The sequence below is a fragment of the Silene latifolia genome, chromosome 2, assembly GCF_048544455.1.
Source record: "Silene latifolia isolate original U9 population chromosome 2, ASM4854445v1, whole genome shotgun sequence".
NCBI lineage: Eukaryota > Viridiplantae > Streptophyta > Magnoliopsida > Caryophyllales > Caryophyllaceae > Silene > Silene latifolia.
The window spans coordinates 187,269,279-187,284,886 of record NC_133527.1 but is presented as its reverse complement, the minus strand read 5'-3'; the positions used below and the strand labels follow the sequence as shown (position 1 = coordinate 187,284,886).

Below are 15,608 nucleotides of genomic sequence, written 5' to 3'. Positions count from 1 at the left end.
CACAAACAATACACACATCACAAAGACCACAAAGAACACAAATTTTGTCACAACAACACCACCGTCACAACACAATCACATCACCACCGTCACCACAACACCCATACTCCGATGATCAGCAGATAACCACAATTACAATACAATCATAATCTTAAATCAATTAACAGTAAACTGAGTAGGGAAACCCTACCTTTTCGCAATCCAAGCACACATAAGCAATCAATAGTAGTTCCTCATGACACCGTCACCTACATACAATAATCACATATAATTCCAATTACCACATCGCACAAAATCCCTTTCCCCCAAATCACAAATTAGGGCAAAACCCTAAAAGACCAATTAATGAAACTTACGAAATTAGAGGCTTACCGACACAATCGACACAAGGAAAGATGAACTAGACTCACGAACGATCCACACCATAGGGAGAGATTTGGAGAAGATTAGAGCGTCGTTGAGTGATATATTGTGGAACAGTGTAATTAGAAACTGATTTACGTTTTATTATAACCCTAATCATCTCCAAATCAAACCGCTGAAATATTACCCGTCAGACCGGATACTCGGTCGAGTGTCGAGTATACTCGGCCGAGTACCCTCTACTCGGTCGAGTATTACTCATACTCAGCCGAGTATTCCTAGGCAGAAGCAAAACAAAACACCAACACATTTTACTCGACCGAGTAGGCCATACTCGGTCAAGTACCGGCCTATAAAATCCGTAGTGTTACACTGATGATCCATCAATAATCAACTAAATCAATCTCAAAATTTTGTTTGTTCCAGTCATCATCATCATCATCATCATCATCATCATCATCATCATCATCATCATCATCATCATCATCATCATCATTTAACATAGCTGACTTCTACTACCATACTATGGTGTAATGTAAAACAAAGTTTACAATATGTTGTTCTACATATACTTAAGACATTCAATATACATATAGTTAAAAATGATCCTAATGAAAACCCTGTGCATTTCAACTAGTAGTGTTATATTTGTAAAACTAGCTGAAACGGGGATGCAACTGAAAAGGTAGTTGAAAAGCCACATAAGTTCACTTAAGTTAAATTTAGTTGATTTAAGTTAACTTAAGCTTAATTTACCTTTTCTTTTTCTTTTCATGCCGGTGGTAAAAAAGAAAGCTTAGTTAACTTTAGTTTAAATAAAATGAAGTTTAATTGGACAAAAATAATTGGTCTATTAAGACTTAAGAGACCACTACATTTGAGCAAATCTCCTCAAAGCGATGATCTCACAAGTCACGATATGTAAATCTAAAGTCATACGGTACTACATAGAGTACATACGGAGAAATAAATTTGGTATGTATATATAACCTTGGGTTATCATTAAATTGGCCAGAGTACAGGAAAAAATAAACTCATTATTAAAATACGTACCAATAAAAACATCAATTCTCATTGAAGACGGTCACTTTTCGTCACAAGCTGAAGACGCGCTAAATATCACCAATTTAACGACAAAATATGACCATTTTAATGACAAATTATTATAGCTTAGGAAATTGTTCTGGTAACTTTTTAATTAAAACTAGTTTTTGAACCCATGCACTGCACGGGTGGAAACGAAAAGTATTATTAAAAGTAAAAACTTACATATTTTTTTATTTACTAAATTACTAAATTTTAGAAAATTTCACTTTGTCTACTACCCATACACTTTTGATAAGCTTGTGTTGCTTAATTTTATTCGAAATACTTTGATTTTTTTGTCTAGTACACATACACTTTTGATAAATTTGTGTTGCTTAATTTTATTTGAAACACTATGATTTTTTTTCTCGACTTTTGATAAGTTATTGGCAAATAGTCGAAGTAGGCGGCTGAGGTAACTTAGACTTGTCAAAATTGAGCTGATCCAAATAACCCTATACCCGACACCCAAATTCAGGACCCAAGCTTGATCTGAACCCCAATTGTTTAAAACAATGGCTAAGTAAATCCTTATATGAAACACCCTTTGTCCCACACATTTGTTTGATTATTCCATTTTTTGGTGTCTTGGGTGCCTTTATATTTTAGGAATGCCTTTGATAAGCAATTTGATACTCCACACTTATTAATTTGATTCACTTGTTATTTAATAATTGACCTCCTCCTCTTTTCTTAGCATTTGTGTCCAAACCAAAGTCAAACGAATGATCGGGACGAAATGACTCAAAGGAGTATGAAACTTCATATTTTATTTACCCAATTGTTATTACACAAACTGGAACTATTGCAATACGACACATGTTATATTCCTACCCCGTTGACATATCAATGTTTACGTTCTAATACGCATTTAAGTAGAGATGTATAAAATAATTTTTTTTACCCCGTTAGCATATAAATATTTACGTTCTAAATTATAATAACTCGTCTTAAAATTAAAACGGATCAAATAAAATACCTATATAGAACAAAAGCGTAATATCTAGGGAATAATAATAAGCCTGTCTGATCCATCCAAGTACGGTGTTATTTAAACCCATCTTAAGAAATACCAACTATACATTTATAATGTGAAATATAAAAATGGTGGTAAATACAACCATAGCCATTGTGAATTTCTAGGTCGTTGGTTAGTGTAGTTGTATTGTCACTTGTATAAAATTATATGTTAGATATATATTTTTAAATCAACCTTAATTAGAATAACTGCAAGTTAAAAGAAGTATTGTGAAGAGTAGATTAGAGCACAAAAAAAAAAAAATGAATTAAAGGATGATTTATTTAACATATCAATTTATAACAATCCAATATTAACCTCTATCTAACTCGTCTCCAGTAAATTGTTCAATTAATTGTGTTAGTTACATTTCTTGAAAGATACTTTCTTCCAATTAATTTATTTATGTACCTTTGATTAAAAGACCTCTCACAAAGGATATTAAAGATAAACAAATGATTGTGACATAGGGAATAATATGGAGTACTCCAGTCCAATCTACTTATTGGAATATTAATCGGAAAGGAATCCCTTTTTTACGTTAATGAGGATAATCATAATTGAAATAGTAATAATCCAAATCATTTTGAATGAATTTGGCCAAATTAATATGTTAATTTTCTAATTGGAATATTAATTGGAAAGAAATCCCTTTTTTTCTTAATTTTGTGGGAGATGCTGTTGTTTGAAGTTAATGAGGTTCATATTCAAATTACACCTGCCAAATTTAACGCAAATCACACTATTGTTGATTATGTTGATGACTCAACATATTTCGGATGAGTAATCAACTAAAACGGACCAAATATAATATATAAAATTGTAAAGTTTGGGCATTTCGGGTATTTTTAGAGTATTTTATAAAGTTTAGGGCTATCTTGTGTGTTTCTGAAAATCCGAAGATATGTCGTAAAATTCGAATAAACACGGGGTACTTCGTATAAAAAACCTTTTTTTATAACAATCTTTCATGTAGCATATTGGTGTCTTGGAAGCATACTCATATGTGACACGTAAAAATAAGTAAATTGTTTAGGTTACATTAGATCCATATTAAAATAAGTATTTTACAATTAAGTAAGAGGCAATTTTATTAAGGCATCTTATGTTTATGTATATCATAATTATATCTGCAACAATTCAGGCAAAATTATAGGAGTCGCATTATACAAATATAACACACCAAAATTCTAAAATCTCATCCTTAATTAACAAAAATAACTTAGATTATTAGATTATTATATTGCAAAATTGATTGTAGTGTACGAAGTAGGAATTTTTTTCGAAAATTACCATACTGTATCATATCCTATATCATCTAAATGGTACTATTAATTAATCAAACTAGATTTAAATAAAAACAGAATATGGAGAGCGCAATGATTTGGGGTACCCAATGATTTGTCACTTAACTAAATTACATCATATACAAGAAGCCGCCTTGCATATGTTTACGTGATTGCCTTTCTTTCTTATTATTTTTCTTTTTTGGGTGAGAGTTTTGGCGGACTGAAATTGGCAAGATTTGTGTTTTTCCTATAATCTTTCTAACTAATTAAGGTTACAATCAATAATTAAAAATTCGGTAACAAATAAAATCGTTTTCCTATAATCTTTCTATAAAAATGATTTCCAGTGTATCAGAGTAAGGCGAGATTTTTGGAGGAAAATTCGGCATTTTTTGTGTGCTTATACAGAATCATATAGCATATATTATCTTTCAATCAGTTTTATACTTTATAACAAATATAATTTTTTTCCTATAATCTTTGTATCATAATATAATATATTTGTTGATACCTTTGGGTAACTTCTAATGAATATATCTCCTTAAAAATTGCGCAAATATCTCCTAATAAGATTATACCGAAAATATGTTAAAAAACATGTTAAAAAATCAGCAACTTTCAGTTTTTTTTAGCAATGTTTACGTGATTGCCTTTCTTTCTTCTTATTAATTTTTTTTAATAAAGTGGAGAGTAACACGTGGCATCTAAAGGGGCTGTGACACGTGGCGATCAAAGGGGTTGACGGTTATTGCTTTAATATAATATATGATATAATATGATATATAATGGTTACATTTTCGTCTTAAATGAATCACATTTTACCGCGTCTTCAGCTTGTGACGAAATGTACCCGTCACAAGCAAGACGCTCTGCAATAAAAATGGCTTTGAATCACCATCAATAATAAAGTAGGATTCCTATGTGGAGGGGTAGTAGTAAACAGTTGCATTTGATTCTTCTACTGGGTCTACATATTTTTTAAGGACCTATAGCCAACGGAACTGTGACCCAGCCCAGAATAGCTAGTAACCACCTGACTTCGTAGACAAAAGGAACAACTGATTCTTCAGTTACCCTTTTACCCTTTAATACGACTGTTGCATGCATAAACGATGTTACTGTACATTTGTACTACCGTTCAACGAGATACATAACACCGAATATAACAAAGTTGTAGAAATACAACAGTCCAAGAATGAATTAATCTGATCTATTTTCACAAAGGTTAGGAATTTGACTATGTACATGGTAGTTTGATCAGCAGCGGGTTTTATACTAAGCGTCCCACTTTATATCGTCCTTGAAAGGACCCGAGTCGTGTAAGACCTTCATTACAAGCCTGACCTGTGATGATGACAATGTATCAGAAATCGGAAGACAAATTAACAAAAAATAGCTAATTAATTGTGCAATTCTTCATAAGGAAGTGGTTCAATAAAAGGCAATAATAAATACCTGATCCGCTTCTCGTGCTACAAAATTTTCTATAGCTTTGCCAAATTCTTCGTTGACAATGTAATGGTAGCTGTAAGTTGTCACAGGAAGGTAACCCCGCTGGATTTTGTGCTCCCCTTGAGCTCCTGCTTCCACTGTGTCCAAATTGTACTCTATTGCAGCTTCTATAGCCTAATAAGAAAGAGTTACTACTGAGCAACGCATTTTACGGAGTAAGTGAGTATATTCGAGCCAATACAAACAACTTCTAGAACAAAGATAGCAAAATCATAAATGAATCCACAACATTATATATGCATTTCTAGCATTTACGATTTCAAGCTTCTATGCTTTTTTTTTTTTTCACTTAAAGCAAAATAAGAGTGCTTTTATGTTTCGGGGATCACAAATTCTTGTTTCAGACGGACAATTTTCGTCTTATTTTTCAGACGGGCATATGTGACCATTTTATAGTTAAATGTAATCACAATGGTATAGCCGTGTTACAGCTTATGGTAACTGGTTTTTCAATAGTGGTCACATTTAACAGTAAAATGGTTACAAAATCTCGTCTTAGACCAAAAAGGCCCGTCTGAAGCAAGACGCACTGTTCTGGGATACTTGGATATTTCATTTTAAGCCAAGAACAGGTGTAATGGTGTATGTTTCATAAAAGTATAAAACAACCGAGTCTGACACCTGGACACGCACTCATGTCAGCTGCTTCTGAACGAGTTTGAATAACATAGTACATGTCCGTACGAGTTTCAGACTTAGTCAGGTGTATTAATCAGTAGCAGCCCAACTGAAAACAGGTCTCTATTACAGATGCCAGACTAATTTTGAACAAACCTGATAATAACAAGCTTCAAAGTGCAAACTTGGATAGTAAGAATCTGGAAGACACCCCCACAGACGACCATATATCGTATCACCGCCAATAAAATTAAGGGCACCAGCGACAAGTTCATCCTGATCTTCAGCAATCACTAGCAAAACTTGATCTCCCATCTTTGATGCCATGTTGTGAAAGAAATCTCTTGTCAAGTACGGAGTACCCCACCTACGAACCAAATACGACATTGTTTAGCTCATAACTATGCCACTGAAGGTCAGATAAATGAAAGACATTGCTCATGTCAATAAAAAACTACAAGGGAATCCTCTGTTTATTTAGAAGTAGGAGACCAACTCTACTTGTTGTCAGTGGTATTCCGGTAGAACTGATAAAAAGTATCCCAGTGATGAGCCTGCCACATGCAAATTCGAGTATAATTAGAATTCCATCCCTTAAAGTGACGCGGAAATAAACATAAAGACATTATGCAGACTTCTTTTTTCACAAGAAAAAAGGGAAGTTCCATCTGTTCAGTTAAGGAGCAAAAGACTGTTAAATCAAAATGGCTGTTCCAGGATCCTGTTTTCACGTTCAGTTAATGATCAATAAAGAAAAAGCTTCTATATAATTGCGGAAGAAATGCCGCTTACAGTAAGGGCAAGAACCTTTATCAAGGAACTGAGGTAAATATATATATGATTATAATAATAAGTCCCAGAAATGTAGGATCACTGTGGTGTTTCTTAGGAGCTGCTAACTGTTGCGAAGTTTTGTGTTTGACTGAAGTGGAAGTCGTATATGTTAACTCTTAACAATAAATATTGCCCGTGACACCATATCACGACCAAATTATCAAGGCTTTGATGGTTACCCCTGGCGTCACATGCACTTATAGTGCAACGACTGCGATCAGGCAAAGAAAAGTGATTTCAGAACCATGCCTCAAACCGAGATTCAATACCATGATTGCAAAACATAGCACATAAAGAACAAATTTGATAACTGATAACATTGTTAGTACCTTAATCTCATATCCTCTAAGACGCTTCATGTTCAGGTTTTGAGTACCGATCTGTGTACGAAAGTAGCAAAAATTCAGAAATTTCCAATCTGAATGACCCCGCTGATCATCAGTCTTTCATTTAATAATTAAACAATCTGGACACAAAAGACTGAGCTCAGTCGAAGCTTGTTAAGCTCAAATGATTTTAGTATGCAAACGAAGACATCAGAATAGAAGTTAGAGCAGCAACCAGAATAGTACAACAAAATTTCTGACTTGAGACTCGTATATCACACACTCAAAAGCATATCAAAGGCTGACCTTTTTGCGTTCTTGGCGAACATTTTTCCTCTTACTTTGCTTCATATCCATCAAGAAGTCATCAAAACTGGAAAACAAAAATACAAAATACAGGAATATGCATAATCTAAAGATCAAGTAGAGGAAAATGCACTTCAATTCCATCGTATTATTGATAGTATAAATAGGTAACAGCGATTACTTTTTGTAATTCCTATTTTTCCAGTGGTACTGCATGCCTATTCTCTGGAGGAAACCCTTCTCTTTCATTCCACGCCACTCGCTTTCAATTGGAAATGTAACATGCAGTGACGACACCTGGAGCTGCACAAGACATATAAACCAACTTATTGTCCCTGTATCACACTGCAACTAATGTCTTCAATGCTCTGAGTGAGTGATTTAAGGAAAAAGATGAAAGGAGACACGAGAAGTACGACCCCTACTATCAAATGATTGCAGTAGCGGTCGCGAATCAGAATAGTGTACTACAATGTAGTGACACTTTCAGTGTCACAGATTACTGTGGAATGCTTAGGGCAAGTTTAAAATTTTGACTTTCTCATCTACAAACCGGCATAAAGCAATTTATACATAGATCAGCTAATTAGGCTGCTGACTGATTAAGAAAGACAGTTGCAGGAGTATAGCAAACTTAAAAAACCAGTACCTTGATTGCCAGATCTTTCAGAGCTGTAACTATGATATCGGAAACCTCGTCTTTGCAGGCCATATTTCGAAGTAAGATTCTTGGACCAGTTACAGGAGTGAAAGGCACACAACTTTGTAACTTCGGATAATACCTTGCCCCATAATTATAATAGGCATTGGCCCATGAATTATCAAAAACGTACTCTCCGTATGAATGACTGCATCCAGTTTAAGTGTACAGGACAATGTAAGGTTACATTTGCCAAAGAACGCACTTGAGACAACTAATTTTCTGTTAAAAGCTATAGAAGTGCACCTTTTGAGATAGAGAGGAACTACACCAATAACATTGTCCATTTCATCTTTTGCTACGATGTGCCTAGGTACCCATCCAGTTTCCTGAAGCAATTTCAGATAGAGAAGCCTAGCGATCAAGGATATATACAAAATGCAAGGGCAGTGCATATATACAATTTGCTAATGTGCAGTTCCAAGAGGTGACTTACTTCTCCACGTCCGTGAAAGAAAATAATGGGATGCAAATAATGGAATACAGTGTGAATTTACCATCGTAGATGCATTCTGATTCGTGAGAGTTGTACACATAGTTGCTTCTTGGCAAACATCCATCCATAACAATGATAAAAACTAGCAATGATAAAAACTACATATGAAGGGTCAGCTTTGATTCTTAGCTTGTGAATTTGAATTCGTTTCATTTATAAGTTGCTCCCACCATCAATGCAAAAAACTAGTAGCAAGGCAAAAGAACATATTCGTGATAAATCGTGATTCAGGCTATCTGCTTATGACTACATATAAAAATTGACATATCGAAGAGGAGCCATGGTCAAACCTTCACAGAGCAATTAGACTCCTCCAAGCTTGAAAGAAAAGCATGAGTCAGAAACGGATTGAACTTATCAGCACCGACGGCATCTAAAGCGCATGCATCCCAAACATCAGATGGAACGTCTGAGATTGATGGAATAACTGTGAGTGAAACCTTCTTAGGCAAAAATGAATTAGCTTCGGGACCCTGTCAACAATAAGAATATGAGACGAGTGAATAAAGCTTGTCTCCCTAAAACTAGTCAAACTTGATGAAACATAATAACGAATATTAATAAAGAAAGACCTCTAAGTCTGACCCTTTCAAAGGAAATTCCCCCAGTGAAAGTATTGTTTCAGGCTGTTGTTCCACAGTCTTCTTAGGTCCCCAAAATATTGCGTTGATCTTGGATTTGTATTTGTAATTCCAAACAATATGTCGATATGGTACTTTCACCTGCATTCATATTAAAGACAGGATAAAACTCCGGTGCAAAACAAAAGCTTAGTCCAGAGATACTCCACGAGATGCCAACTATAGTGAATAACTGAATATCTCTCCTTTTAAAGACAAATTACTTGCCTCAATTCCAACCAGTGGACTCCATTACACAGTGTTCCATCTAAATTACTAATTAAATTAGCACGCATTCAGAATACCCGGATTCACCACGAAATCTATCAACCAAACTCAGTCCTCTATGCATCAACCGAATTCCTAGAAATAAAAACCAAGAGTGCAACCCCACTATCACCCAATTCTACACCTCCAAACCCAAACCCACATGCATTTGTAAACTGTTGAAATATACAATAAACAATGGCGCGACCAGGAAAAGACCGGCTTATCAGTAATAGTTAAGGTCTAACCACTCAATCCACTTACTGGTAAGATAAGACCACATATACTGAATTACTGATGATACAGAACCACACAGAATTCTCAAAATAACAACAAAGACAAAAACTTTGTTTGGGCAACAAAAGAGGGAGGCGAAACCGGGTTATTCTCTAATTCCCTCCTAAAAAAACTTGCCAACCAAACAATGGAAATTGTCCCCGTCCCTTAATCACCCTTCATTTCCCTCCAAAACCCGCCATCCAAACAAGACCAGATAATACCAGAATAATGAAAGCAGAAGAATAAGAGTAGAGTGGAACAGCATACCAGTAAAGATGGGGAATGACCCAGAAATGGAGATGATTGAATAAGGTCAGGTGGGCAGTAGCTGCACACTACTGCCATCTCTCCTACAGTATTACCTGGAATTTAGTTACTGAACTAATCAAGGAACAAACAAATTAGATACAAAAATGTACCTGAGTATTTGATTATCGTCGCATGTGGCAATTTCTATGCCATATGCTTACTTATGACAATTACAATTTACAAGTCAGCCATCAAGATTCAAGATCCATCACATTGCGGGTCGGGTTGGATTTGGTTCCGCGTTTTGTTAAATGAAAAGGATTAGTGTTTAAATTACTCCGTTCCAACACAAAAACTACTAATATTTAACCGTACAGGATAAAACCGTCTTATTTATTAAATTACCCATTTTTCCGTTTGTTTTTTATCCATTTTATTGTTAATCATTACCCAAATTGATTTCACGATTATGTACATCAGTTCGTAGATTATACATTAGACGTAGTACATCTGATTTTGTACTTTCTAAGTTTTATGATAAATTTTTTGAGTTTTATTTAAAAAAATATGAGTTTTTAGTATAAAGTTTTTAAACTCATTCATTTAAACATTAAACAAAAAAATACAACATTGCTCAAAAACTATACTTATAAATTAAATTAATTTTGACTTTTGTCATTAAAATAATATTATAGCACTTATAAATTTTAAATGCTCAAAAAAACTACATATAAACTCAAAAACTAGAAGGATATGAGGTAATACATCCGATGCGTAATCCTTTTTCTCTTATGTACATTGGTTTGCAGTAGAATCTTCCAATATTTTTGCGGGTTTACAAAAACGTTGCAATTTATACTTCTCTTTTTTATCTTACCTTTTTCATCGAAGGTAGGTGGTTGTATCAAAGAGTTGCTTATAAGATTTGCATGAGGCAGTTGTGTACTTATGTCAGTTGATGAGCCATGTAAGATGGTGCTGACACAGTCGATCTTACCATTCCATAACAGCAACAGATTCTTTTGACATGCAGTAAAATTCATTGTCAGCCGTGTTATGTGGTCCTATCAAAACGGACGATTGAGGCAGATGCACTACATACTACTACAAATCTAACACATTAAATTACACAATCATGCAGATTTTGAACCGAGTATCCAACACAAAACTCCTCTAAAATACAGTATACTCCTAAATTGCTTCAACGGACAGTTCCTCTTTACACAGTGAGAGATGCACCATTGTCTGCAGCTGATAGATTGAGTATCAAGGTTGCTGCCCTTGGAGCCCTGCATGCAAGAAAGGAGTTCTATCAATAATCATGTTTGGGGAAGTAATTGGTTGCGCTTCTTTTTATTAGAAAGCAGTTTTCACAATAGGTGATTCGATAACGGGCCTCATTTTGCTATTAACATAGGGGTGGGGCTCTGTACGTCACACTCACACTCCACCTTACCGCCACAAATGGCAAGAGGCTTTGAAGCACTCATGTATTGTTGTTCTTGTAGTTGAACTTTACATAAGTACACAAGGATTTTCAAAGAAATATGAAGACAAGAAAGGGACTACTAGCACTTTCAAATGTTTGTGTACTCCCATAAATTGGGGGAGTCCCATCATGTATGAGCCGGCTTGTGATTGGTGCTTGCCCCAAGGGGCTTGTGGAGTCACGATAGTATATTTTTCATAAAAATAGTCAAGGAGAAAGCACAATACCACTGATCAGGAGTAGGGTAGACACTGGCTGAACTGCCAAAGCACGACTCAAGCATCTCCGTATGTATAACTCCAGGACTAAGAGCGACTATTGCCACACCACCACTCAGCTCCTTAGCTACTGATCTCGTCAAACCTTCAACGGCCCATTTTGATGCACAATATGGAGCAACCTACCAGAAATAGTATAAACGAATTAACCGAGATTTGATTCTGTAAGCTAACACTTGTAGACACGTAGAAAACTATTCCTCTAAATCCCGCAATCTACAAAGACTAAATTCTTCTAGTGTCACGCTCACACAGATATTTGTCCATAGGGGATATAATAAAATCATAGAATTATAAGAATCATCATGAATCATGACTTTCCATTTGCATTTACTTCCTCAAGGGTCACGCTCACACAGATATTTGTCCATAGGGGATATAATAAAATCATAGAATTATAAGAATCATCATGAATCATGACTTTCCATTTGCATTTACTTCCTCAAGGCTAGCATTACACCAAGAAACTCAAATCCTTTAAGCAACTTAGTAGGCCAATGCTAAGTCAATAAGTCACTTTCCTTGAGCCTCCATTTCAGCTTAGGTTGAAAATCATGTCAATCAATGAGTGACAATGACAAATTGAGTTAGTATGTACATTCTTCTGTCAGTAAGAATGGCAGAGAACAAACTGCTAGAGGATAACCAAGCTGAATCTAGCCATACTGATGTACTGCCTCTATTGAGCTTATCCACATTCCATCAAAACTTGATACAAAAATCCCCAAAATCTAATTCACGAAACATCCATCTGGATAGTGTCAAAACATGACGTGGTCATAATAATACATATCCTGCTTCCGGGAAGTCTTTATCAACCACCAATACAACTGTCAAAAATGCTCAGTCCTTAATATTCTGGTTCATTTTAGCCAGCCCATTAAACTTCTTAAGTTTTCTTGTTCCAACAATTCCAAATGGTGCAAATTGTCTCAAGTTTGAAGTTAAATAACTAGAAGAGAAAAAATTATAATGTCCATTTCGACAAATAACTAGGGTAAATATATAGCCACAAATTAACTTTGAGCACAATATGAACATCATAATTCTCTTTACCTGTGCAGCAGCCGATCGACCCCAACCAGATGACATATTAACAATCATTCCATGCTTTCTTGCAATCATAAGAGGGATGAAGTGACGGAGCATGTTTGCAATGCCCTTAACATTAGTATCAATGACGTTATCGAAATCTTCTGCTGGAACATCCCAAATAGCGTTGTTTTTGTTAATAGTACCCGCATTATTTACTGCAAGCAAAAACGGTGCTAAGTCTTTTACACACATTGATAGTTTGATAGATTCAGGTGCGAAGAAAGAACATTTCACAGAGAGTATAAAATGATGAGAGCAATTGAGAACATGATACACATTTGCCGCCGTTACTTTTCCTTATGCTACAGAATTTTGTACTGCCTTACATTATATTCAGTCATATAACTCCCTCCAAAAAAATACAGTATTTCAACCATGATAAACAATACTTAAAATATCGCCCATCGGCCATCCTTTAGACCTTTACCAATAAATGTTCATGATGAAAGCATCAAGATGGGGAAAGGGAAACCGCATTAGGCTCAGACTCCACTCATACACTGGCTGGACAGACCCATCTTCAAACCATGATGGTTAGGGACATCCACAAAAAGTAAGCCCTAACACCCCTAAGTACCCTGGTTGACAGTGGAAGCACCCATAACTTAATGATTGAACCCTAGATAAGAAACTAGGGTTTCAATTACCCAAATTTAAAACATACCAGTGGCTAATGGGAGCAAGCTATCATACAATCAAGTTACTACAACATTTTTACACGTTTCTTCCTCCAAAAATTCTACATAAGAGGCATACGATAATTCACAGTTCATCTCAGAGAGATTCTAGTGCATTACCCTCTCCCAGATTCATCGCGTTGAAATTACCAATTTAGATTTAGCATTCAGCCTATGATTAGCTTCTTCTTTGTAAATTCTAATCAAGTAGTGCTGCCCAATATCCTCAAATCATTCACACTCCCTAATTTTCGACACAATGTTCGTCTCTTACACCCTATTTCAAGAGCTATGGTATCCACTTTGCAAACACTTACACATAAACCCTAATTTCTCTACACATAATTTCAACAATTTAAATAATATTCAAACAAATTGAACAAAACATAATTACCAATAACATCCGGAATCCGCTTCTTTTCGACCAAACCCTTAGCCAATTCTTCCACACTCGCATTCAATTTCTACAAAAAAAAAACAATAAACCTCAAACCCTAATTACCAATTCCACAGAATAAGCAGGTAACAAAACATCATATAATATGAATTCTACCATACCACATCGACATTGAAGAGAAGATGAGGAGAATCGGAAGTAGAAGAAGGTGATTGATTGAGATCGGAAAGAAGAGAATCGAGTTTATCTTGAGAACGTCCGCAACCGATAACACGGTGACCTCGTTTCGCCATTTCTAAAGCTAAAGCTCGACCTAAACCTCGGGTTACGCCTGTGATTAGGACTGTTCTTTGGCCTCCTACCGCTGCTGTTGCAGCAGCCATGGCGTTCGTCGCCATTGTCGGCATTTCAGTGGTGTCTGGTGTACACTGCGTTTCTGAGTGCGCTAAATTTGAAGCATTTAGTGAACCGCATAGGTTCGAGTCGTGGACTCGTGGCACGTAGACACAGAGAAGCTTGAGACGGTGTTAAATGAGATTTTGTTTATTTTAATGGGTTTTTCTAAAATGTGTTAAATAGGTACATGTTATAATTAGGGGCGAAGCCACCCAGTATTAAGGGGTGGCGGTCGCTACCCCAAACTTTAAAAAATTGGTTTAGAAGATGGATTTTTGCTACCTCAAATATTGCTGAATAGCTTATAAGAGTAAATATTATCTCATTAAGTGTACAATAGACATTGTGGTTCAATGATAACCTTGTTAGGTCATGCTAATGATACACATTAAATTAGGATTAAAAAGGCAGTTAGGAACTTAGGATGACCTTGGATAAGAAATGGTTGAGCATGGTGACCCAGTATGTGACACCCTCAGATTGGTTAAAACTATAATCCCCTATTTACTAAATGAATAGGTGAAATTCTTATTTTTTTCCACCTAAATTATATTTCCTAAAATAAAGTGTAGTATTTTTAGCATATATTATAGCTATGGTAGGTGATTAATGGCATAATCTTTTAGTAAATCTATAAATATTATTAAAAGGGTAAACCTTAAAAACCACGTAGACAATGTCACCTCGCATTATTAAATGTCACCTTGCATTACCAAAATTTCACGTCATCAATCCTCCATGTAGTATGACGTGTTTCATTAAGAGGGTAATTCATGCTCGTATAATGATCCATTTAAAACGATACACAAATTAAAAAATATTTACATAAAAAATAAATTAGCATAACAAACATTAAATTTTGCCCTTTTTAATTTCTAGATAAATTAAAAACCAATTAAAAATCAAAATTCATACTAAATTTTAAATTCTACGTTTATTCTTAGAATATTTTAAGTAACAAATAAATATCACATAATTCTAATTTTACGTCGTTTATGAAATAATATGTAATTCTAAATATAAGGGCAAATAATATCATATTTAACATTAAACATTGACATTTTAATTTTAAAACTACAGTTGGTTAAACGAAAAATAAAAATTTACATCACTCTAATTTTAAATTATCTATAAAATCTTATTAAAAGGCTAACCTAAAAAATGTGACATGGCAAGTTTAATTGTGACGTGGCAACTTTTAATGTGACATGGCAAAAAAAAGTGACTATAAGTTAAAAAAATTAAGGTATAAACACATAAAAGAAAGAAAAAAATATTGTAAACTATTGATCTACTCTCATAATTTTTGTTAT

The 15,608-nt window shown here is 34.9% G+C and overlaps 2 protein-coding genes across 2 annotated transcripts; both read right to left on the bottom strand.

The window, feature by feature from the left end:
- Positions 1-4,887: 4,887 nt before the first annotated feature.
- Positions 4,888-10,213, bottom strand: LOC141643837 (uncharacterized). Its single transcript, XM_074453158.1, has 13 exons — positions 10,134-10,213; positions 9,982-10,064; positions 9,121-9,270; positions 8,839-9,021; positions 8,299-8,381; positions 8,002-8,200; positions 7,534-7,655; positions 7,353-7,419; positions 7,050-7,100; positions 6,388-6,440; positions 6,043-6,253; positions 5,212-5,382; positions 4,888-5,100 (listed from the first exon to the last, which is right to left on the bottom strand). Exons 2-13 carry the CDS (start codon positions 10,057-10,059, stop codon positions 5,032-5,034), a joined length of 1,437 nt encoding a protein of 478 aa, XP_074309259.1. The 5' UTR covers positions 10,060-10,064; positions 10,134-10,213; the 3' UTR covers positions 4,888-5,031.
- Positions 10,214-10,936: 723 nt separating this feature from the next.
- On the bottom strand, positions 10,937-14,449 carry LOC141643836 (NADPH-dependent pterin aldehyde reductase-like). The gene is made up of 5 exons (XM_074453157.1): positions 14,061-14,449; positions 13,897-13,966; positions 12,787-12,980; positions 11,680-11,852; positions 10,937-11,252 (listed from the first exon to the last, which is right to left on the bottom strand). Exons 1-5 carry the CDS (start codon positions 14,304-14,306, stop codon positions 11,183-11,185), a joined length of 753 nt encoding a protein of 250 aa, XP_074309258.1. The 5' UTR covers positions 14,307-14,449; the 3' UTR covers positions 10,937-11,182.
- Positions 14,450-15,608: the final 1,159 nt, after the last annotated feature.